This window comes from Poecilia reticulata, chromosome 9 (assembly GCF_904066995.2).
Source record: "Poecilia reticulata chromosome 9, P_reticulata-male-v2, whole genome shotgun sequence".
In the NCBI taxonomy this organism is placed as follows: domain Eukaryota; kingdom Metazoa; phylum Chordata; class Actinopteri; order Cyprinodontiformes; family Poeciliidae; genus Poecilia; species Poecilia reticulata.
The window spans coordinates 26,334,004-26,352,200 of NC_088838.1; the positions used below are offsets into that span (position 1 = coordinate 26,334,004).

General features: G+C 37.9%; 2 protein-coding genes across 2 annotated transcripts; both read left to right on the forward strand.

Annotated features, from left to right (window-relative positions):
• The first annotated feature begins 2,127 nt into the window (after positions 1–2,127).
• On the forward strand, positions 2,128–3,962 carry LOC103469984 (epigen-like). Its single transcript, XM_008418077.3, has 5 exons — positions 2,128–2,276; positions 2,505–2,636; positions 2,990–3,110; positions 3,222–3,374; positions 3,609–3,962. Exons 1-5 carry the CDS (start codon positions 2,207–2,209, stop codon positions 3,661–3,663), a joined length of 531 nt encoding a protein of 176 aa, XP_008416299.1. The 5' UTR covers positions 2,128–2,206; the 3' UTR covers positions 3,664–3,962.
• A 1,408-nt stretch (positions 3,963–5,370) lies between these two features.
• On the forward strand, positions 5,371–14,246 carry LOC103469983 (proepiregulin-like). The gene is made up of 5 exons (XM_017306505.2): positions 5,371–5,653; positions 9,272–9,355; positions 11,203–11,329; positions 11,444–11,590; positions 13,382–14,246. Exons 1-5 carry the CDS (start codon positions 5,614–5,616, stop codon positions 13,446–13,448), a joined length of 465 nt encoding a protein of 154 aa, XP_017161994.1. The 5' UTR covers positions 5,371–5,613; the 3' UTR covers positions 13,449–14,246.
• Positions 14,247–18,197: the final 3,951 nt, after the last annotated feature.

Here is an 18,197-nt window from a genome sequence, read left to right on the forward strand (position 1 = left end):
AAGGTTTAACTTAGCTCCTCTCTTTAGTAAAAACTGGGTGCCAGAAAAAAAAAACTTTTCTCTCAACCATAAAAGCCCTGGAAAACTTTACCTACAAGAACCAACTGTGATGTGTTTATTTCTCAGACTTGTGAATCAAGCTTTTGTTTACTTGAAACAGCCAAGCTAGATTTGTCTTGTCATCACAAGAAAACGCTAGCTTTTTCTAAAAATAGCTTCAGGTTGTTATGTAGCAACAAACGATCTCGACGGCAAAATTGACAGAGTGAAATCAAGGGGAGAGTAAGGAAATGGGTTACACCCAGTTTCATTGTTTTCCCCTTAATGTCACTCTCAGTATCACTTCCATGAAACTTCAGTGGAGACGTGATGCATTGTAACTAACAGAAAGTGGGTACACTGTGGTCACAAAGGGATGGATATGGCCAGGATGGCTCGGATGTTTAGTCATAATTGCTACTGAGGGGCCCAGTTTGGCCAAGCAAATACTCCCACACCATCACAAGCCTGAACTGTTGATTCATGCTGTCTTGCAGTTTATGCCAAATGCTAGCCATTCTTCCTAGATGAGAGGAATGCACTCTAATGTTGTCTTTTGTTGATGTAGCCATCCGCTTCAAGGTGCTGTGTGACATAGTATTCCACATTGTTTTGTAGTGCAGAGTACTTGTGTCAAGTACTGTTACCTTTTTATCAGCTAGTCTGCCTGTTCTCATGTGACCTCTGCAGTCAACAAGGCGAAAATAAATTCTTTTTTTGGATCACTTTTCATGAATCCAAGAGATGGATGTGGGTAAAATCCCAGTAGGTCAGTGGTTTTAAAGTAGTTGGTCCAACCAAAATGGCACCAACAACCAAGACACGTTCATAATCACTAATGCACATTGTCCGATGAGCTGTTTCCAAACTGTGAGAACATAAAATCTTACCAAGTACTTTTGGGCTTGTTTCTTAAAATAAAGCAAAGCTATATGAGCTTGTTTAAGTTAGTACGTTGTTGTAAAATAATGTGCCAGTGGAGCAATACATTCTAACTTATAAAATGAGAAAAATGTTTTGTTCGGGGAAGACCCAGGACACGCTGGAGGGACTATGTCTCTCGGCTGGCCTGGGAACGCCTTGGGGTTCCCCCAGAGGAGCTGGAAGAAGTGGCTGGGGAGAGGGAAGTCTGGACCTCCCTTCTGAAGCTGCTGCCCCCGCGACCCGACCCCGGATAAGCGGAAGAAAATGGATGGATGGATGTCTTGTTCCACTGGCAGATGATTGCACTCATAGCTAGTACTTTTTCATCAATATTAATAAATTATTGACTTAAAACAAGTTCCTATTTCTTGCTGAAAAGTTATTTTTAAGTTAGTTTTGTCATATATTAATTGTACTAAGGTATTTGCACTAAAAACTAGACCAAAAATACATGGTCTAGAAGCCTAGGTGTGTTAAGTTATTGCCATAAAATTGGCTAGGTAATTAGCCAGTAATGGAAGTGGACCCTACCACCGCTGATTGACCAGCACAAGACTGATCATTGGCTGTTGGATTCAGCTTCATCCCATTCAAATCAATTCAAAGTTTCTGGCAAGTATTTTGGGGGTATTTCTTTGTATTGAGCAGGTACAACTCAAAAACAGCTTGTGAATTGTAGAATGAAACCATCAGGAAGAAGAAACCACTGCTAACGTCAGACAAACTTCACCTGCATTTTTCAGTTATGCATTTACTGTTCCTGTCGTACACAGATCTTGTCTGCACCTGTTGGACAGAGACACTGAGGCAGCCAAAGACAGGAATCTAGCCAGAAACTTGCTCTTGTAATCTCATCCCTCGTGAAACAGAGGAGTTTACAACAAATGTGATAGTTAGTGGAGCTACTTCTAACAAACTAAAAGACATACTTCAGGTAAACACTCAAGCCTCTTACTGACTTGCGTCTGTGCTTCCAGAGAACAAAAGGAGCTTTTAGGTGAACACGTGACCTTTGCACTACCACCAGCACCCCTGCCAGCAATTAACAGCACAGGTGCTGCCTCTGCATGCAGAGGTGAAATGTAATGAAAAGGATGTGGATGATTTTTTTTTTTTCTCCAAAGGAAGTGCCTCTTTCTTTGTGGAAACTTGGCAGGTCTTTGATTGGCTGTGAAACATCTTCAAAGGACTGGAGCACATTATATAGGCTGAACAGAACAGAAGTGTAAGCAGTCAGAAGACGATGAGCAGAAAAAACATCTCACTGACAGAAGACAACATGTCCACACAAAGACAGACATTCCTAAGGAAGGGTGAGTTTCTGGCTGTTTTTGTAACGTGTGCTTTTGAAATAATAACCACACTACAATTTTTAATTTTGTGCAAAGGGGTAGTAATTCAGCATTTTAGGGCTTGGAAGTAGAACAGTTGCTGACAACTTTTAAAACAGTCTTTTTATTTTTAACCACAACTGCAGGTATGCAAACTAAGCTGCTCATGCACTATTCTAATATTAATTGAAATATCTTATTTTCTTCCAGTTCCCACCTTCACAGTGACAGTGCTGCTTCTGCTGGCCACAACAGGAAAGTCTGAGGTGTTGAGTGACGCCATGCTGACCACTGTGTCGCCCTCTTTCTTAAATTCGTCTCTGACCGCCCAGACAGTCAACAGTACGTTCCTCTAGTTTTCATGTGTTGGAAGAATTATTGTAAGACAAAAAGGCCCCAAAATTTTACTTCTGATGCATTTCTTATTGAAGCTATTCTAATTTTCCATATAGGAAAATAATCTCATTATTTTCATAATCATAAAAAATAACTGACACAGAATGAAAGTATGAATGAATTGCATTAAACCAGGCCTTTTGTTCAGTTTACCAGCTGAAAAAGTTTCCTTTTTTTTGTTGTTGTCAGTATTAGACTTTTTAATTATTTTAATTCTACATTCATATAGCAGCATCAGTTGGAAGGACTCTGTTTATTAATTTTGACATGAGTGTTCTTCGCTGCGTCTTTTTCTTCAGGCACCACGGACCAAAGTAAGGTCCAGCTTTCAGTCAGGCCATGTGGAGATGAAAATCAAAAATACTGTTTAAACGACGGCAAGTGCATCTACCCCCAAGACAGCCTCCGACCTTCCTGCATGTAAGCACGCAACTGATGAGGCCGGCCTGTCCTAATGCATTAACAGCAGTTTGACACAGGTTGGTTCATGTTTGCTTTAGGAATGCACTCACATTTTTTTCTTCTCTGCAGCTGCATGCCTTCGCACAGCGGGCCACGCTGCGAGATCTTCACCGATTTGACTTACCGACCATTGACCGTGGACAAGGTCATTCCCATCTTTTTTGGGTGTGTCATGATCTCCATCATTCTGGGTCTTGTCGTCTGCTGCTTTATCAAAAGGAGGTAAGCAACTGTGGGCTCTGATGCCACACATGTAATGCAGAACCAAAGAGCTTGCTCGTGTTGAGGCGTGTGGCGATGCAGACATTAAAAGGATTTTTATAGCTACTTTACATGTGTCAGTCAAGATTTATAGTCACTAATGACTTTGCATTCTTACTGCGGAGTTATAAGTTAATTTTTCCTCAGAACAAATTTGCAATGATGACATTTAATTTTGTTTTATTTTTTTTGCAGATGCATAAAATCAGCACCTCTGATAAAAGCCGCTGCATCAGAGACTTCGGTGTGACATCATCAACTCCTCTTTACAGTGTTTCTGCACGACTTGAACTGGATCTTAGTTTATAACTTAAAGCCAAGTTTTAAGTGTTTTTTTTTTAACTCGAGATACACATTTTAAAAAAATAACACTTTGCAATGTGAATGCTGAATTTTGTTATGAACAGTTCAGTGATAGTTCTTTCCTTGAAAGAAATGAGGAAAAATATGTTATTTATTGTAATTTTATTTTGATTAAATTATTTGCCTTCTTTTTTATTTAAGGTTTTGTAATAAATTATAAATAAAACATCTGTTTTAAAACTGTTATTTTGAAAGCGTGTACTTCTGTCAACATTTGAACAGTAGTTGATATCACAGTGTTAAACATTCACTCTTTAGCATGTAATACACATTTGTTTATATAGTTTTTTTTTAGAGTAACAATTAAACCAAAGGAAAATGTGAATGAACAACATTAATGAACAAAACAGTTATTAAAACCAGATTAAATAATTTATCTTTCAGCTTAATCACATGAAAATGTCGAGTGAAAACAACAAACTTTAAGCTGAAGATCAGCCTTTAAAGCTATGATGCACTATTTAGGACTTATGAGCTCAATGGATGAACCAATGTTGTGTGTAGCAGTTCTAGGTAGTTTACAATTTAATGTATTTAAATCCCACCAATTTAAATGAATCATGCACACAGGTTTATGGTCACTTGCACATATTCCAATTAGTTATAGAACAATGCAATCAAGGTCAGTGTATCACTTACGTTTGGTAAAAAATAAACATTTCTGTAACCCCAAAGAAGGCGATGCCCTAATGGAGATTCACCTTCTAGAAGGAAAACCCCAAACCGACAGCAGGAGCAACAATAGAGTGGATTAGATCCAAGAAATCTGTTAGGGCTCAGTCAAAGCCCAGACCCAAATCCAACAAAAACTTGAAAACTGATGTTATTTAACATATATTGTACAATTCGAACCCAAAAGAACAACCACCAGAGAAATTTTCAAATCACACAAGAAGTATTCAACGGCAATGGTCGGAAGGAGACAGAAAACAGGTTGGGTAAATTGATCAAGGACTTGAAAAACAGCTTGAAGACTGAGACAGTGGTTGGCAACAGACAATCTGGGACTGAGCGAGTGCAAAGCAGGTGCATATAAAGGCAACAGTACAGGTCAAAGCAAACCGGCAGCCAGCAGAGAGGGCAGAAAGAAAGAAAGAAAGAAAGAAAGAAAGAAAGAAAGAAAGAAAGAAAGAAAGAAAACCATAACATGTTCACAGTCACACTCCCTCCAATCTGACTGAGCCTGAGCTAACTTCCAAAGGATGGACAAACATTTAAGTCTCTAAATGAGTAAATGCAAACAGTGGATTGGCAAAGTAGTGACTTTGAGGAGTTAAACATAAATACACTCCACAATTTGAATCCTTATTTTAGAATTTCTTGTAGCTGGAACGATTGAAACCAATTTCAGAATTTTCAAAGCAAATTGAAATGAAAAGTGGTTTAAAACTGTGTCAATCTGTTGTTAAAGTAAAGACTTAAAATAGCAAAAACATTCTAATTAATATGAACAAAAGCTGGATTCATACACACTCTTCCAAGCAAATAAACCTGCACGTTCTTGTTTTCTTAAAAACAAGAGCCACTGAATCAGCGGAAGTTTCAGTGGAAAGCAATGAGTGAGAAAACCATGACAGTGCAGCGTCATGAAACTGCGGTAGGCCACCTCCGAACCACGTAGATGTAAACTGTCTGCGTGGCCCTTTGATGTATAATTAATGTAAATCACAGGAGTCCCTCACCACACCCACCCACGCCTCATGACCGAGTCCCCGCGGGGTTTCACTCATCCTCTGGCTTAAGGAGCCTCAGCCCGCACCTTCTTCTCTTCCTGACAGACACCTTAGCAAGTCGCCAGCGCCTCCTTGTAATAACCCAGACAAGAAGCGGCTCTGAAATGCGGACCAGAAGACCCTCAGCGTTCCTGTCCCTCATCGGTAAAGTCTGTTTTTATATAAATTAGAGGTTAGAGGTGTTTACAACAGGATATTGTTGTCGGTTTGGGACGGCAGGCAAGTTAAAACTTGGCAAAGGGGAACAAGTAGGACAGGCTTTTAATAAGCACTCCTTATACAGGTGTAGTTTGACAGTCTGCTTCCACCTATCTTTACGTACCATTAATTCAGCTAATTTAGTAGCTTTGTTATTACTAAAGAGAAGAATGAAAACATCCACACTTCTTACATCAATGAAAAATCTATAGCTTGTTCTTATTTGCTTTAGCACCATTTTCTGAATGCTAGATAATCAAAATGGTATTACTTTTTCAATCTGTCCCTTTTAAAAACCTTCCTATTTGAAGAGACTAGTTCACTATAAGTAAACCTGATTTCTTGAGTACACTTGAGTTTTTTTTTTTTTAATGTATTAAACTGAATCACTCCAAAAATAAACAGCTATATCCATTGGTTGATTGTGTTTTACAGGGGCTTCAAAACTATTTCAGACATGAAATGCCTTTTAATTTAGCAAAATGGCCGACAATTTAGACTTAAAATGGCAGGAATTTAAGTTAAGGTCAGATCCACACAGAAAAGATTTTTATAAAATGATAAAGTGTTTTTCCATTTGTTTCCTGCATCCACACAGATACAGCGTTTTAAGGAACCCTAAGTAATTTTTTTGTTTTTTATTTTTCTAAAGGGGTCCCAGAGTGAACATTTCATTTTATTCCCATGGATACCAAACACGTCTTTTGTAAATCTGCTGAATTATCAGCCCAACCTGTAATCTAATCTGTAACATAGAAGGTGTATTACATGTTCGGCTTGTAATTTAATTATTTTAGTTGCATTAGCACTTGCTCCCTCAAAGCATCAGTGGCCATGCTAACTAGCCTGAGCACTCATGGCAGGCTCCATTGTGATGAACCAGATGATTGACAGCGCTAAGACCCTCCTCCTGGCTCTGATTGGTTGTTTTTAACGGTGCAGTGTATTTGCGTAAATAACACCAAGACCATATGGGGAAGGCAAAGGAACTGGATTTTTTTCACAGATTGTCTTACACTATACCACCATGACATAGTGTTAATTTTTCATAAAAAAACTAATTTATTGATTTTTTTCATAAAAGTTACACACTGAAGTTTTAGAGGCTTAATGGGGAAACATTATTGTGATGACATGCTGAGTACCTGAAAATGTAGGAGCTTCTTAAAGCGACAGAGGCCAAAGTTTAAGTAGATAAATAGCAAAGTTCAAACTATTTTAAATCATGTTTGATATATACAGCATTTTGATAGCTACTGAAGGCAACGGAGTTACTTGATGGTGCTATAAAATGTCCCTATGTGCCCAGAAAAACAAAATACTGCCCCTTTAATATCAGATGTTTGAAATCAACCGAAGTCATCCCTGATATAAACTGAGATTGAAAGGCAAGGTAGCAAACATGTAGCTTACTTTGGGAAATATGACATTTATGTTCATTATAACGTGGGGACAAAAATCAAACCCAATTAAAGGAACGACAAATACATTATGTCAGCCACCAGGGTGGGCAAAGATCCTCCTCTCAAATGCATTAAAATAACATGAATAAAAGCTTCAATGGATCCGATAAATGATGGCAGATATTTTGGCTCTATTCCAAACCCAAATGCAGTCGGGATTCTGGTTCTGAGTAGAGATATCCTCATTTCAATAAACCAGAAATCAGTGTTAGAGCTAATGTTTCCCCATTATTTGAAGAACAGTTGCTTTGCTACAGATATTTGAAACAGGGAAGAGGAGGTGACAGGAAGATTATTCTTACAGGTTAGCATTGCAAAAGGGAAGGTGGGTTAAAGATAAGTAAACTAGAGAAGCTACGACTAAAAGTATGACACGTTTAAGTTTATGACACCTTTACCTTGAAAGGAAATTGGCTTTTTGCTTTGCCTCGCTCTGAATAGTTAGTACCAATCTCTGTTCATTCAAAGTGATTATGCAAAGATTGTTGGTCCTTTAAATTTCAGGATGTTCTGAATTTCACTCCATGAAGTTCATGAAACGACTAAAGAAGGGAAAACTAGACACCATGACTGAATTTGTTGAAGGATTTACATAAAAATGGTTTCTTTAGACATTTATATTTTCACTAATCCCATCGATATACAAAATGTGTTCTAAATTTGTGTTAATTCAAATGTTTAAGGTCAATTTTTACCCAGTTTAGGAAGAATTTGTTACTAATAGTGTCTTCATATGAAATGCAATCAAGTTGATTATCTTATGGATCCATGAAATACAGATTCTTTATTTTTATTGAAAATGGAAAATTAGCTGTCCATAATGTCAGAAAACCCGTTTTATGTATATTATGAACTAGTCTTTGGAAATTGTTCAGTTAGTCTGATTAGCAGACATTGGTGTCTTTACAGAGAGATACATTCACTTTTTATTCAAATGAAGTGACTAACAGGTAATTTATCAGTAAGGAATATGTTTTTGCTTTTTCACTGGACCTAGTTACAAAAGTTCCCAACAATCAGCCTTGGTTTCCTTGTTGTACACAGAGGATAACATCTACGCAGCCATAACAACAAAAACAGTTAAATGGACGGTGTTTTGCAGCGAGTGTTACTAGATTCATATCCAAACACATCTTGGATTTAGAGCCGTATGTTTTTCTAACCTGGCTGCTGGAATGTGGGCAGTCGCACATGCTGTGCGTTATAAAGCTTTGCAGGTCAGAACAGGCAAAGAGGGCCAGGCCACCAAGCCGCTCTACGTCACATCCTGCAGCTGGCAGCCACTCTAACACTTGTTACCAAACTAGGTTATTTTCCTCTGTCAATTTTTTACGACTTCTGGATTTTTCCTTTAAGGTGGCCCAGAGCCTTATCTAAACAGAGTCAGCAAAGAGGAATTAAAACTGGTGTGTGGTCTAATCAACACAATGAGATCCATTCTCACAGGCTAGAAATCACGTCATGTCAAAAAAAAAAAAAAAGTTTCTACATACTTAAATTGTTTGTGTTAATGGAGATGACCTTTGCCACAGTGAAGATCCGTTTTTGAGATTTGAGACACAGATTTGTCAACGTGTTAATTGACATACTTGACATACACCTTAGTTGAAATTACAAAGGCTATTTTGTTTCAACTGCAACATTTAAATCAGTTGATATTTTCCCCCTGGTCACTGGGTAGTGACAGAGCTGTAACTGTTGACATTTTAAAGGTCAACCCGTCTTCACAGCTGGTCCAAACCACGTCACTTCCGTTTGATTGTGAGGTTTTGGATTTACGGAGACCAGCTCACGTTTTGAAAGGACGTGAGCAACTCTAGCAGGAATTCTTTGTCAGCCTGACTCAGCTTTAAAGAGGCTTGTTTGTTTTTTTCTTTCTTCTCCAACCATTGACCTAGTACTTGAATAATGGTCTGTAAATCTGTTGATATTGAGTTGCTATGCCATTGTTGAGGCTGGACGTATTTTAAGATGACAGAGAACCACTTTGATAATAGTTCTCACTGAACACTTGCTGAATTGTAAAATGATCTCCTTTCTTCACCTCAGGCCTGATTTTTCTCTCGTGTAAAGTGCAATCATTGCTGTTTTTCATCAACAGGTGTTGTGCTGATTTGGCCATATGTACTCACCATGAGTATTTCACCCAGACTCCTGACCACAGGCAGTTCCTCTCTAACAGCAGGTAATGACCAGTAAAGTTGATTTACAACAACTTTGATTCAACTGATCGCATGCATTCCTAGATCTCAAAGGTTTTTGTAATACATGTTGATAAAGAGAAAAATCTAGTTAAAAAGTTGAAGGTTATAACTGTGGCAGTTTTTATGCTATAGACCACAGGGCAGCGTTTAAATAGGTTTGAAATGGTGTCAAGGGGTGATACCACATCATATAACTATAATATATAATATATATAATATAATATAACTTGTCTGTGTGTTGTGCACTGAAACATGTTTCTATTGCTTTCCATGTTCCCCTCTGGTGAGCAGGTGTCCTGCTGAAAGCAGCAAAATAAGCTCTTGTTCTTTGTGCTGGACTGCCTTCAATCACACTCCATCATCTTAGATCATTTTCTGTATTTTAATTGTTTAGGTCAGGGCAGATGAGGAACTTGTGCATTCATGCGAGAACGACTGCTAAATCTATAAATGTTATGTAGTTTATTTTTAACTTCTCATATTTTATGCTGTAACCCACAATAAATTGATAGCGTTTATGTCACCACAGCAGTAAATAAGGTAAATAAATCCTTAGCACTTTATATTTCCGTTATCCTCTTGGACAATATTCAAATGTACAAATGTTATTAAAGAAAATAGGCAAGTATTAAGAGTTGACACCTTTTAATCAGGCGCTGAGCCGCTTTTTGGCCGGAGACATAAACATTGCTCAGACAAGGATGAGTACTGTTAATGGGTCTTGTACATCTGGTTTCTTTTCACATCATCCACCACAAACATGACGTGTGGTAAGTGTCAACGTGTGACTCTAAATGACTGTGGCAACATGAGTTAGGTTTATGTCTGTCTTTTTATTAGCTTTAAACAAGCACCACAACCACTACCGTGAACTGAAAGAGCATTTTCATGGTTTGGGATTAGTCTAACTTTTTACTTTTACTTGAGTAATGTTATTTTGAAGTAACACTTCTCTTACTTGATTAGGATTTCTGAATACTCTACCAAGCTCTAGTTACATCACTGAGTACAGAATAAGCATGTTTTCACCCAAACACATTCAGTTGACGTGTTCTCACACATCGACTCACATCATTGTTCTAAAATTATTTTTGGTCTGCTGAGCCCAGTGGGCCATTTGTAGGTCAAATTAATCAATAGCTAACAGAATAACTATTTAGCTGAAATGCTTTGCTGTTTTTTGGGAGGTGAATATGACTCGATGGGTGGAGTAATCTTTGCAATCCAAAAGTTTCGGTCCAAGCCTCTTCCTGCCAGGCGTCAGTGTGCCCCGGGAAAGACCCTTATCTCCAAGTTACCTACCAATCTGTGCATCGATGTATGACAGTGTGCATTTTTGTGAGTAGATATGGATGAGTGTATCTCTAGTGGGGCGACTGTGGCTCTGTGGGTAGAGTGGGCGTCTTGCAATCAGAAGGTTGTAGGTTCAATTCCAGCTTCCTCCTGCCACATGTCAATGTGCCCCTGGGCAAGGCACCCAACCCCAAGTTGCCTACCGAGCTGTGTATCGGTGTATAAATGTGTGAGCATTTGTGAGTGCGAATGGGTGTATGTGACTCTAGTGTAAAGTGCTTTGAGTGGTCAAAAATGATTGGATAAGGTGCTATATAAGTTCATTCCATTTAGTGGAGCCCGTATGACAAGAAAACTGCCACACAATCCGCTTGGTCCATAGGTAATAGGGTTACACCATCTCCATGTCTGCTGGCAGGTCATTCAACTTTTAGACTGATTGTAATAATGTTACCCTAACCCTACTAATAAACTGTGGAATATTTAACCCAAAAGGATCAACATGACTTTTGATAACAAACTAAATCTGTTGCAGGTCAGGAAGAAGAGCGCCCTCATATGACCAAACGCTCAACTACAAGCTGTGAAAAAGAGTATGACACCTACTGCTTTAACAATGGCCAGTGCATTCTGCTGGAGGACATGAAAGAACACCACTGCAAGTAGGTACATGCGTTAAGTGCATGTGTGTGTGTGTGTGTGTGTGTGTGCGTTTCCTGTTCCTTTGCTTTGTCACTGTCCATACTTAATACGTGACACCTCTGTTTGTATTGCAGGTGTAAGAAGGGCTTTTATGGCCCTAGGTGTGCCACCCCGGAGCTCGTTGGTCGGCCAGTGGATGAAGAGCAAGTGGTGGTCATCTTGTTTAGTGTGACCCTGCTGATGATTGGTCTGGGTGGGGCTTTATACTTCTTCTACAAGTGGTAAGGCTTTCATCCATGAATGAATGAGTTTAGCGGTGTGTAACTTTTGATCTCTTAAAGATAAAGGCGAAGGGCCACCGGTAACAATTAGAGCTGACTACACGTCACACTTGAAACAACAGTTGACTCAGATGGATTCAGACCATTAAACAGACACATGAGAATGTAGAGCACGAAAGCAGGAGGAAAAGAGGTCAACATCAGCGATTCTCAAACATCTCAGGCGTAAAGTTTCCAACCCCGCCATGCTAACAAGACTAGATGGTTAGACTAGACCAAAATGTACCCTTTTGGCTTACATATGAAATGCCACAGTGATCATAAATGCAGTTGTGAAGAAGTTTAAAGTTGGGTCTGTTTACAGAAGAATATCAGAAGCTTGGACCTCTCAAAGCACTTTCCAATCCGTCATGATGGTGGCAGCATCATGCTGTAGGATGATTTCCTTCACCAGAGAAAGTGAATCGGGTCAAGGTTGACAGGAAGATTAGTGGAGCTGAGTATATGGCAATCCTGAATGAAAAAAAAAAAAACATGTTCGAGGCTGGAAAATGTTTAAAAATGGCGTGGGGTGGATGTTGACCCTCCTGTAGGGAAACAACACTAAACATACAGCCTGAGTTACAATGGAGTAGTTAAAGTTAGAGTTATGTGTGTAATATGCATTATCTCAATGGGAAATAACTAATTGGATTAAATATTTAATAATACTATTATATTTAAGGAACTCTTAACATTTTACATGCCTGCAATGTATCTGGCCATTTGCATTGATATTTCCTGCCAGAGAAACCTCCACCTGGTATAAATTTTAGTGACCTAACCAGTGATGATAACATTTTAATGATGAAATCAAACAGCAGTTAGAAATTGCAGTTATCCAAATTGATGTCTCAATATCTGATAATACTATTGCAATTGCATGTTTTTCTAATGCAATCCATTCAGTATGACTAACCTGTATTTAGTCACTATTTTCCAAGGAAGAGTGGATAAAAATGTTAGTCTCTACTTTTGCAAAGCTAAGCCATGCACTAAAGGGCTTGCAGCAGTTGCAGCAAAAGGTGATAAACAGTCAGGACTGAAGACAAATAAATGTCACACGTTTAAAATTTTGACTTGTAGAAACATTTGTAATGATATTAAACCACGTGCTCACTAGTTTTCCCAAAACATCTAAAATGATCAATTTCCAGCTTTTAAAAAGCACTTTTTCTGAAATATGTTGATCCTGAAACCTTCTTTGTTTCTGGAAATCAACTCTAGACCTTCCAGTCTCTTATTTATGAGGAACATTTGGCTCCCAACACTAATTTTGAGAGACACAGATTAAAAGACAAAAATTATAGGATATGGCGCCCTCTAGGGACAGATACCTGTAATTACAGGGGAAGGATTATATGTTTTGAACCAAGAATGCAATAAATAAATACAAAGGAAACGATTTCACAAATAACAAATAGTTATATCAGACACAAAGTACAGAAGCTAAACTAAAATGCAGATTATTTTCATGAAAATACATCTTTAAGCGTGAATCACAGCGTCTTTATGTATTCCTGACACAGCCTTTCGACGTTTTACAGCAAACTACTTACTTTAGGGTGTAAAGAACTCCACTAGCATCCCACTTCCTGTAGAAACATGTCACACCACAGGGTGAGATTACTCATGCCTCCCAAGCCCTTATTAGGGATGGTTCAAATGATTTTTAAAGCCCTGATAGAAACAAGGTTGGAGATTTAATAGATGCCTTTCGAAGGGGAATGAATTATGTGTTGCTTTTTACAGGTACAAGAGGAACAAATTCCCAAGCCAGCCGAAGCGGCAGGGTTACAAAGGAGTCCAGACGGTTTAAAGTGTCGTGCAAACACACCCCCATGGCGACTGATGCTGGATTTTTTTCCCTGTTTTCTGAATAAAAGTTGACCATACAAAGATGTTTCCAGACAAGCCCACACTTTAAAGTGCTGCTGTATGTTTATCAAGCAGACAGATCATCCCGTAGAGATTAAAATATTCAAAAGAGGGCAGCTCTTTGTGTGGTGGCTACTGTTTTCCAGCTGTACTGGTTCTTAAGTTTCGGCACCTGTTACACTCAGTTTGAAAAGATGAATAGTGAGACAAACAAAAACGGTTTCCAGTGGGAGAAACCACCCACATGAGGGCAGAGATCTCACACAAGACGATCAAATAAAATGTAATAAGCAGGTGAGAAATGACAGGAACTCAAATTAATCTGTTTCGTCTACAAGAAGAGTAAAAATACAGTCATGTTCTTCCACTGTAGATATTTTATATTTATTTGTAGCTTGCTTTAAATTGTATATTTATGACAGACTTTTGTTACGGGGACTTGTAGTGTAGTTACATTTTTCTAAATTATTTTAAAGTGTTAATATATAGACAGACATATCAATTTTTACAGCTCTGTTATTTGTGAATATAAATGCAACTTGACTTTTTACCTGATCTTATGTGTGTGTCCATGTTTTCACTTCCACAATAAGGCTCATGTTCTCTCCTTTCTCACAAGTTTCCATGCAGTTTTCACATCTCTGTGTGATGACCTTTCATTAGCATGAAATATCAACTGTTTTGTGGCATAAATCCTAAAAATATAAATTAAATCATTTGTATAATTTTGTACTTTAAATTGTGTGTCAATTACTGAGTCATATTGATGTTAATATGTTCTTTTATTTTTCTTTTATTTCACTTTGAAAGAGACAAGACAAATTTTCTAATGTATTTTATTTCATTTGCACTGACTTTGGTCTAAAGTCAGAAGAAAAACAACTTCTTTTATGTAGTGAGTTTTTGTTTGAACATCAGAAGTAACAAAAAATTGTTTTGATTGTTTTACTTTATCTGAACATTTGTTTGAAGAACAATTTTAAATTGAGGGTTATTTAAATTTTATGTTCATGTTCTTTATTCTAACATACCAAAAGCTTAATCTTAGCCTGTTTTGTCAAATCCAGATCCAGTTTAACCAACTGTTGTTTTAATGGTTTTGTGAGTAATAGCCTTTTTATTAGCAGTTATTAGACAGGAAGGTGGGTTAGAGACGGTGAAGGCATGTCGCGAAGGTCATCGAAAGCGTGACGGCGGTGTCAATGATTAAGGTCCAAATCATTGACCTTAATCATTGACAAGGTCAATGATTAAGGTCAATGTCGCGTCAACGATAACGCGACATGAGTCGCGTTTTACCCCAGCATCTCCCTCAAATCCAGTTTAAACGTATGTTTAGGATTATCCTACCAATGGAAAGCATCATTGTGTCTTACTGTGTGATTACTTAGTTGAGAGGAAGCTGAAACGTTTGGAGGTAGGACCTTCTCATACTGAGAGCCATTTTAAACTTAAAACTGTTTCACTGTGGTAACTGATAATAGTTTGTGTTGCCCTCAGGCAACAAACCATATATCTGTACCTCACATTGCTCCTTTATTTTATTTTTGGGGGTTGATGATTTAAAATACCTCCAGACATATTTTTGTCCAAATAAAAGAGGTATTGAGGTTCATGCCACCTTTTACTTAGAAGAGGAGCAGTCCTTCTTATGAAGCGGAGGTGCATTCTACACCTTGCCTCCTACTTGTAAGTTATACAGCACTTTTCTTCATGTTTAAATTTGGGTCACTCCAACTAAAAATATTTTCATATCTGTGAGTATGTAAAGAATCATTGTAGATCATTTCAAGACAATTTTTAAAATAATTTATATGCTAAAACTGTGTTTTTTTGTTTGTTGCCTCAGGGCAACATTGCGCAGTTAGGGCCCTTTTGCTCAGACAATATTATTCTAATACGATGATATGCAACTGATTACAAAATAATTATCACAGCCAATTTTTTTGCTTTATTATTGACTAACAGCAACAGGAGATGGATGCAAGGTCATTTCATGGACAAAAGGTGCATGGTTCATAAGCTGGGGTCATTCCTGATGAAAACATGAAAACTGACTTCAGTCCTAAAGAGTGATGAGCTGGTCATCAATGAACAAATGACCCCATTCCAAGGCAGGCAAAGACTGAAGCAATACCTGCCAAACCCAAACATATGGATCTGCAGGGTACATTGTATGACTGGTGCAGATGGTGTTCCTTACAACCTATCCAGGGCAAGTCATGCCACCACCAAATCTACCAGATATGGGAGCTGGTGGAAATGTTGTCCTTTGCTTGGCTCAAATTCTAACAAAGAATCAGAACTACAAACTCTTAAAAAAAGAACCTGCCCCCCCAACTAGTGACTGATGTGAATCTGGTTGCTATAACCCATAGATAATCAGATAAACAGATGGTGAGTCCCAGATACGCCAATAATCAAGTGCCAAAAATGTGATATACACTCTTTTTCACATCAGCAAGCAGTTCCTTCCTGATGTTTGACATAAATTAGGGAAAAAAGACTGATTTCAACATCCTTAGTGATTCTAACTCTGCCAAACATTACACACGTACAAACACACAAATGCTCGTTTTAGTAATTTGCTTAAATGTACCATTCATTAATGAAAGTTAGTTGTTTATTTTATATTTGGTGAGTTGAAACCATGTTTGATTTATTTTTGTCAAAAAAAGTTTTTTTTATGAATATAGTTTTTGTTTGATTTGTATTTCATTTCTCATAATCACTGTAGAAAACATGGCGTTCTAGATACCTTGTAGCACAATGTAGCCCTGATGCAACAAACCCAAATCCGGTTCCGGGAGGTGTCAGGGTCCAAAGGGACCGATATGTAAATAAGGGCCAAAAAAGGAACAGCTTTCACATTTTACTCAGTCCAAACTTTGGAGGTCATTGCTAAGCAATCTGAGCCTGACCCTGATATTTTTGGGGCTGATGGTTGAAACTTTCACACTTGGTGGTTTAACAGGATAATTGTTAAATAACATCGCAACGTTTGTCTTGCAAAGGACAATACAGGCTAAAGTAAAGCTTGTGGAACTGACACAACCTCAACCCGTTGGAAAACGTATGGACTGTGTTTATGACCAAGTAGGAAACAAACCATTTCAAGTAAGGTCAATCATTTCTGATAAAAACGTGCAAAAATATCTGGCCAGAACTTTACAGAAGCCAACAAAAAGATTGTGGTTTCTTTTCAATTTGCAGAGGAGCATTTTAGCAAAGTATTGGTGATTTGTATATGCATGTTTTGACATTCATATTCAAATTCTTTTAAAATTAAATCTCAAGCTCCCAATTCTGTTTAAAAAAAACAAAACATTGAGATTGCTTTACAATCATTTCATCTTGAAAAAATAAGATATTAATGCATTATATTTATGTTTATGATTTATACAATTAAAAGATGTACACAGGCATTTTTTAATTACATTGTAGTTCACTGATGATGAGATACTTTCACATGTTGCTAACATATAATTTGTTTTAGACAGATCAATTAAAATGGAATCAAAAAAGGGGAGGACAGACACTTTTCTGAAGTTTTAGATGTTAGCTAATGAGATGCTATCTCAAAGTAAACATTTAAAACCAGAATAAGAAATAAGATAAAAACCGTAGTTGCACTAACATCTGTGATGGGAATATTAAGTAATTCAATTCCAAGAAAAACACTTGGGGTTCATATAAAAGGGATGGGAGGATTTCAGTCAGAAAGACAGCCAGTGACAGCCCATGTGCAGAGCAGATGGTAAAACTCCAATGAAAGCGTCCCGCTCAACATCCGGCCTTCTTCTGTTATCTTCTCTTTTCTGCACAGTACACTGTTAGATTGCACTGTTGCCTCATAGCAGCAACTTCTCAGGTTCAAATCTGAGTTCTGGAGTTTACGCTACTTCTAAATGTACGTCTGGGGACGTTAAAAGTTAGTTTTGAAACCACGGAAAATTTTGCACAGTGTGTCCTCAATCCATCCGGGATTGGGAAAAATTGAAAGTTCTAAATTAAGCAATTACATAAGTTTGAAATTAGCTCCTAAAAACTCCTAATGTCCGGATGTAGACAAATTATTTCAATACAGTTTGTATTTTTTGTGCAACTGCATGAGAGAGTTAAAATAAAACCACCTTGCGACTTGTCGTCTTCCCACATTTTTCGACTGAGCACTACGTCTCTAAAGTCGATCAGAGCTTTAGTTAAAATTGTTTTGCTTTGTTTTCAGAAAGCAGGATAAATTCTAAACTATGTGTAAGTTTGCTCACAGAACATTTGTGATCTAACCTGTACTGTCCTGAGTTGCAGTGCTAGTTAATCAATGGCAAGATTTAATTCTCTGCACGTCGATTAGTGCCTGTTCCAAAGTCAATGAGCCACAATTAACACTCGACTCAAGCCTCTTCATATGTTCTCTATGCAAATGACTTGCAGTGGTGACACATAAACATTAACTCGACTTCTGTGTTAAGACATACTTAAAAACATCAGCATGCACTAACACACTAAGACCCACAAACACACCCACTCGGTGGCTTCTGTTTTGTTCTAAATATAAAACTTGCGGATCAACGCATTCCAGAATTCAGAACTTGTTCTTACCAAATTATTGCATAAGTAATAGTAGGTTGTTCACACAATGAGTAATGTTGTTGGTGGAAGGGAAGCCCCATTAAGCTGCATCCTTGCG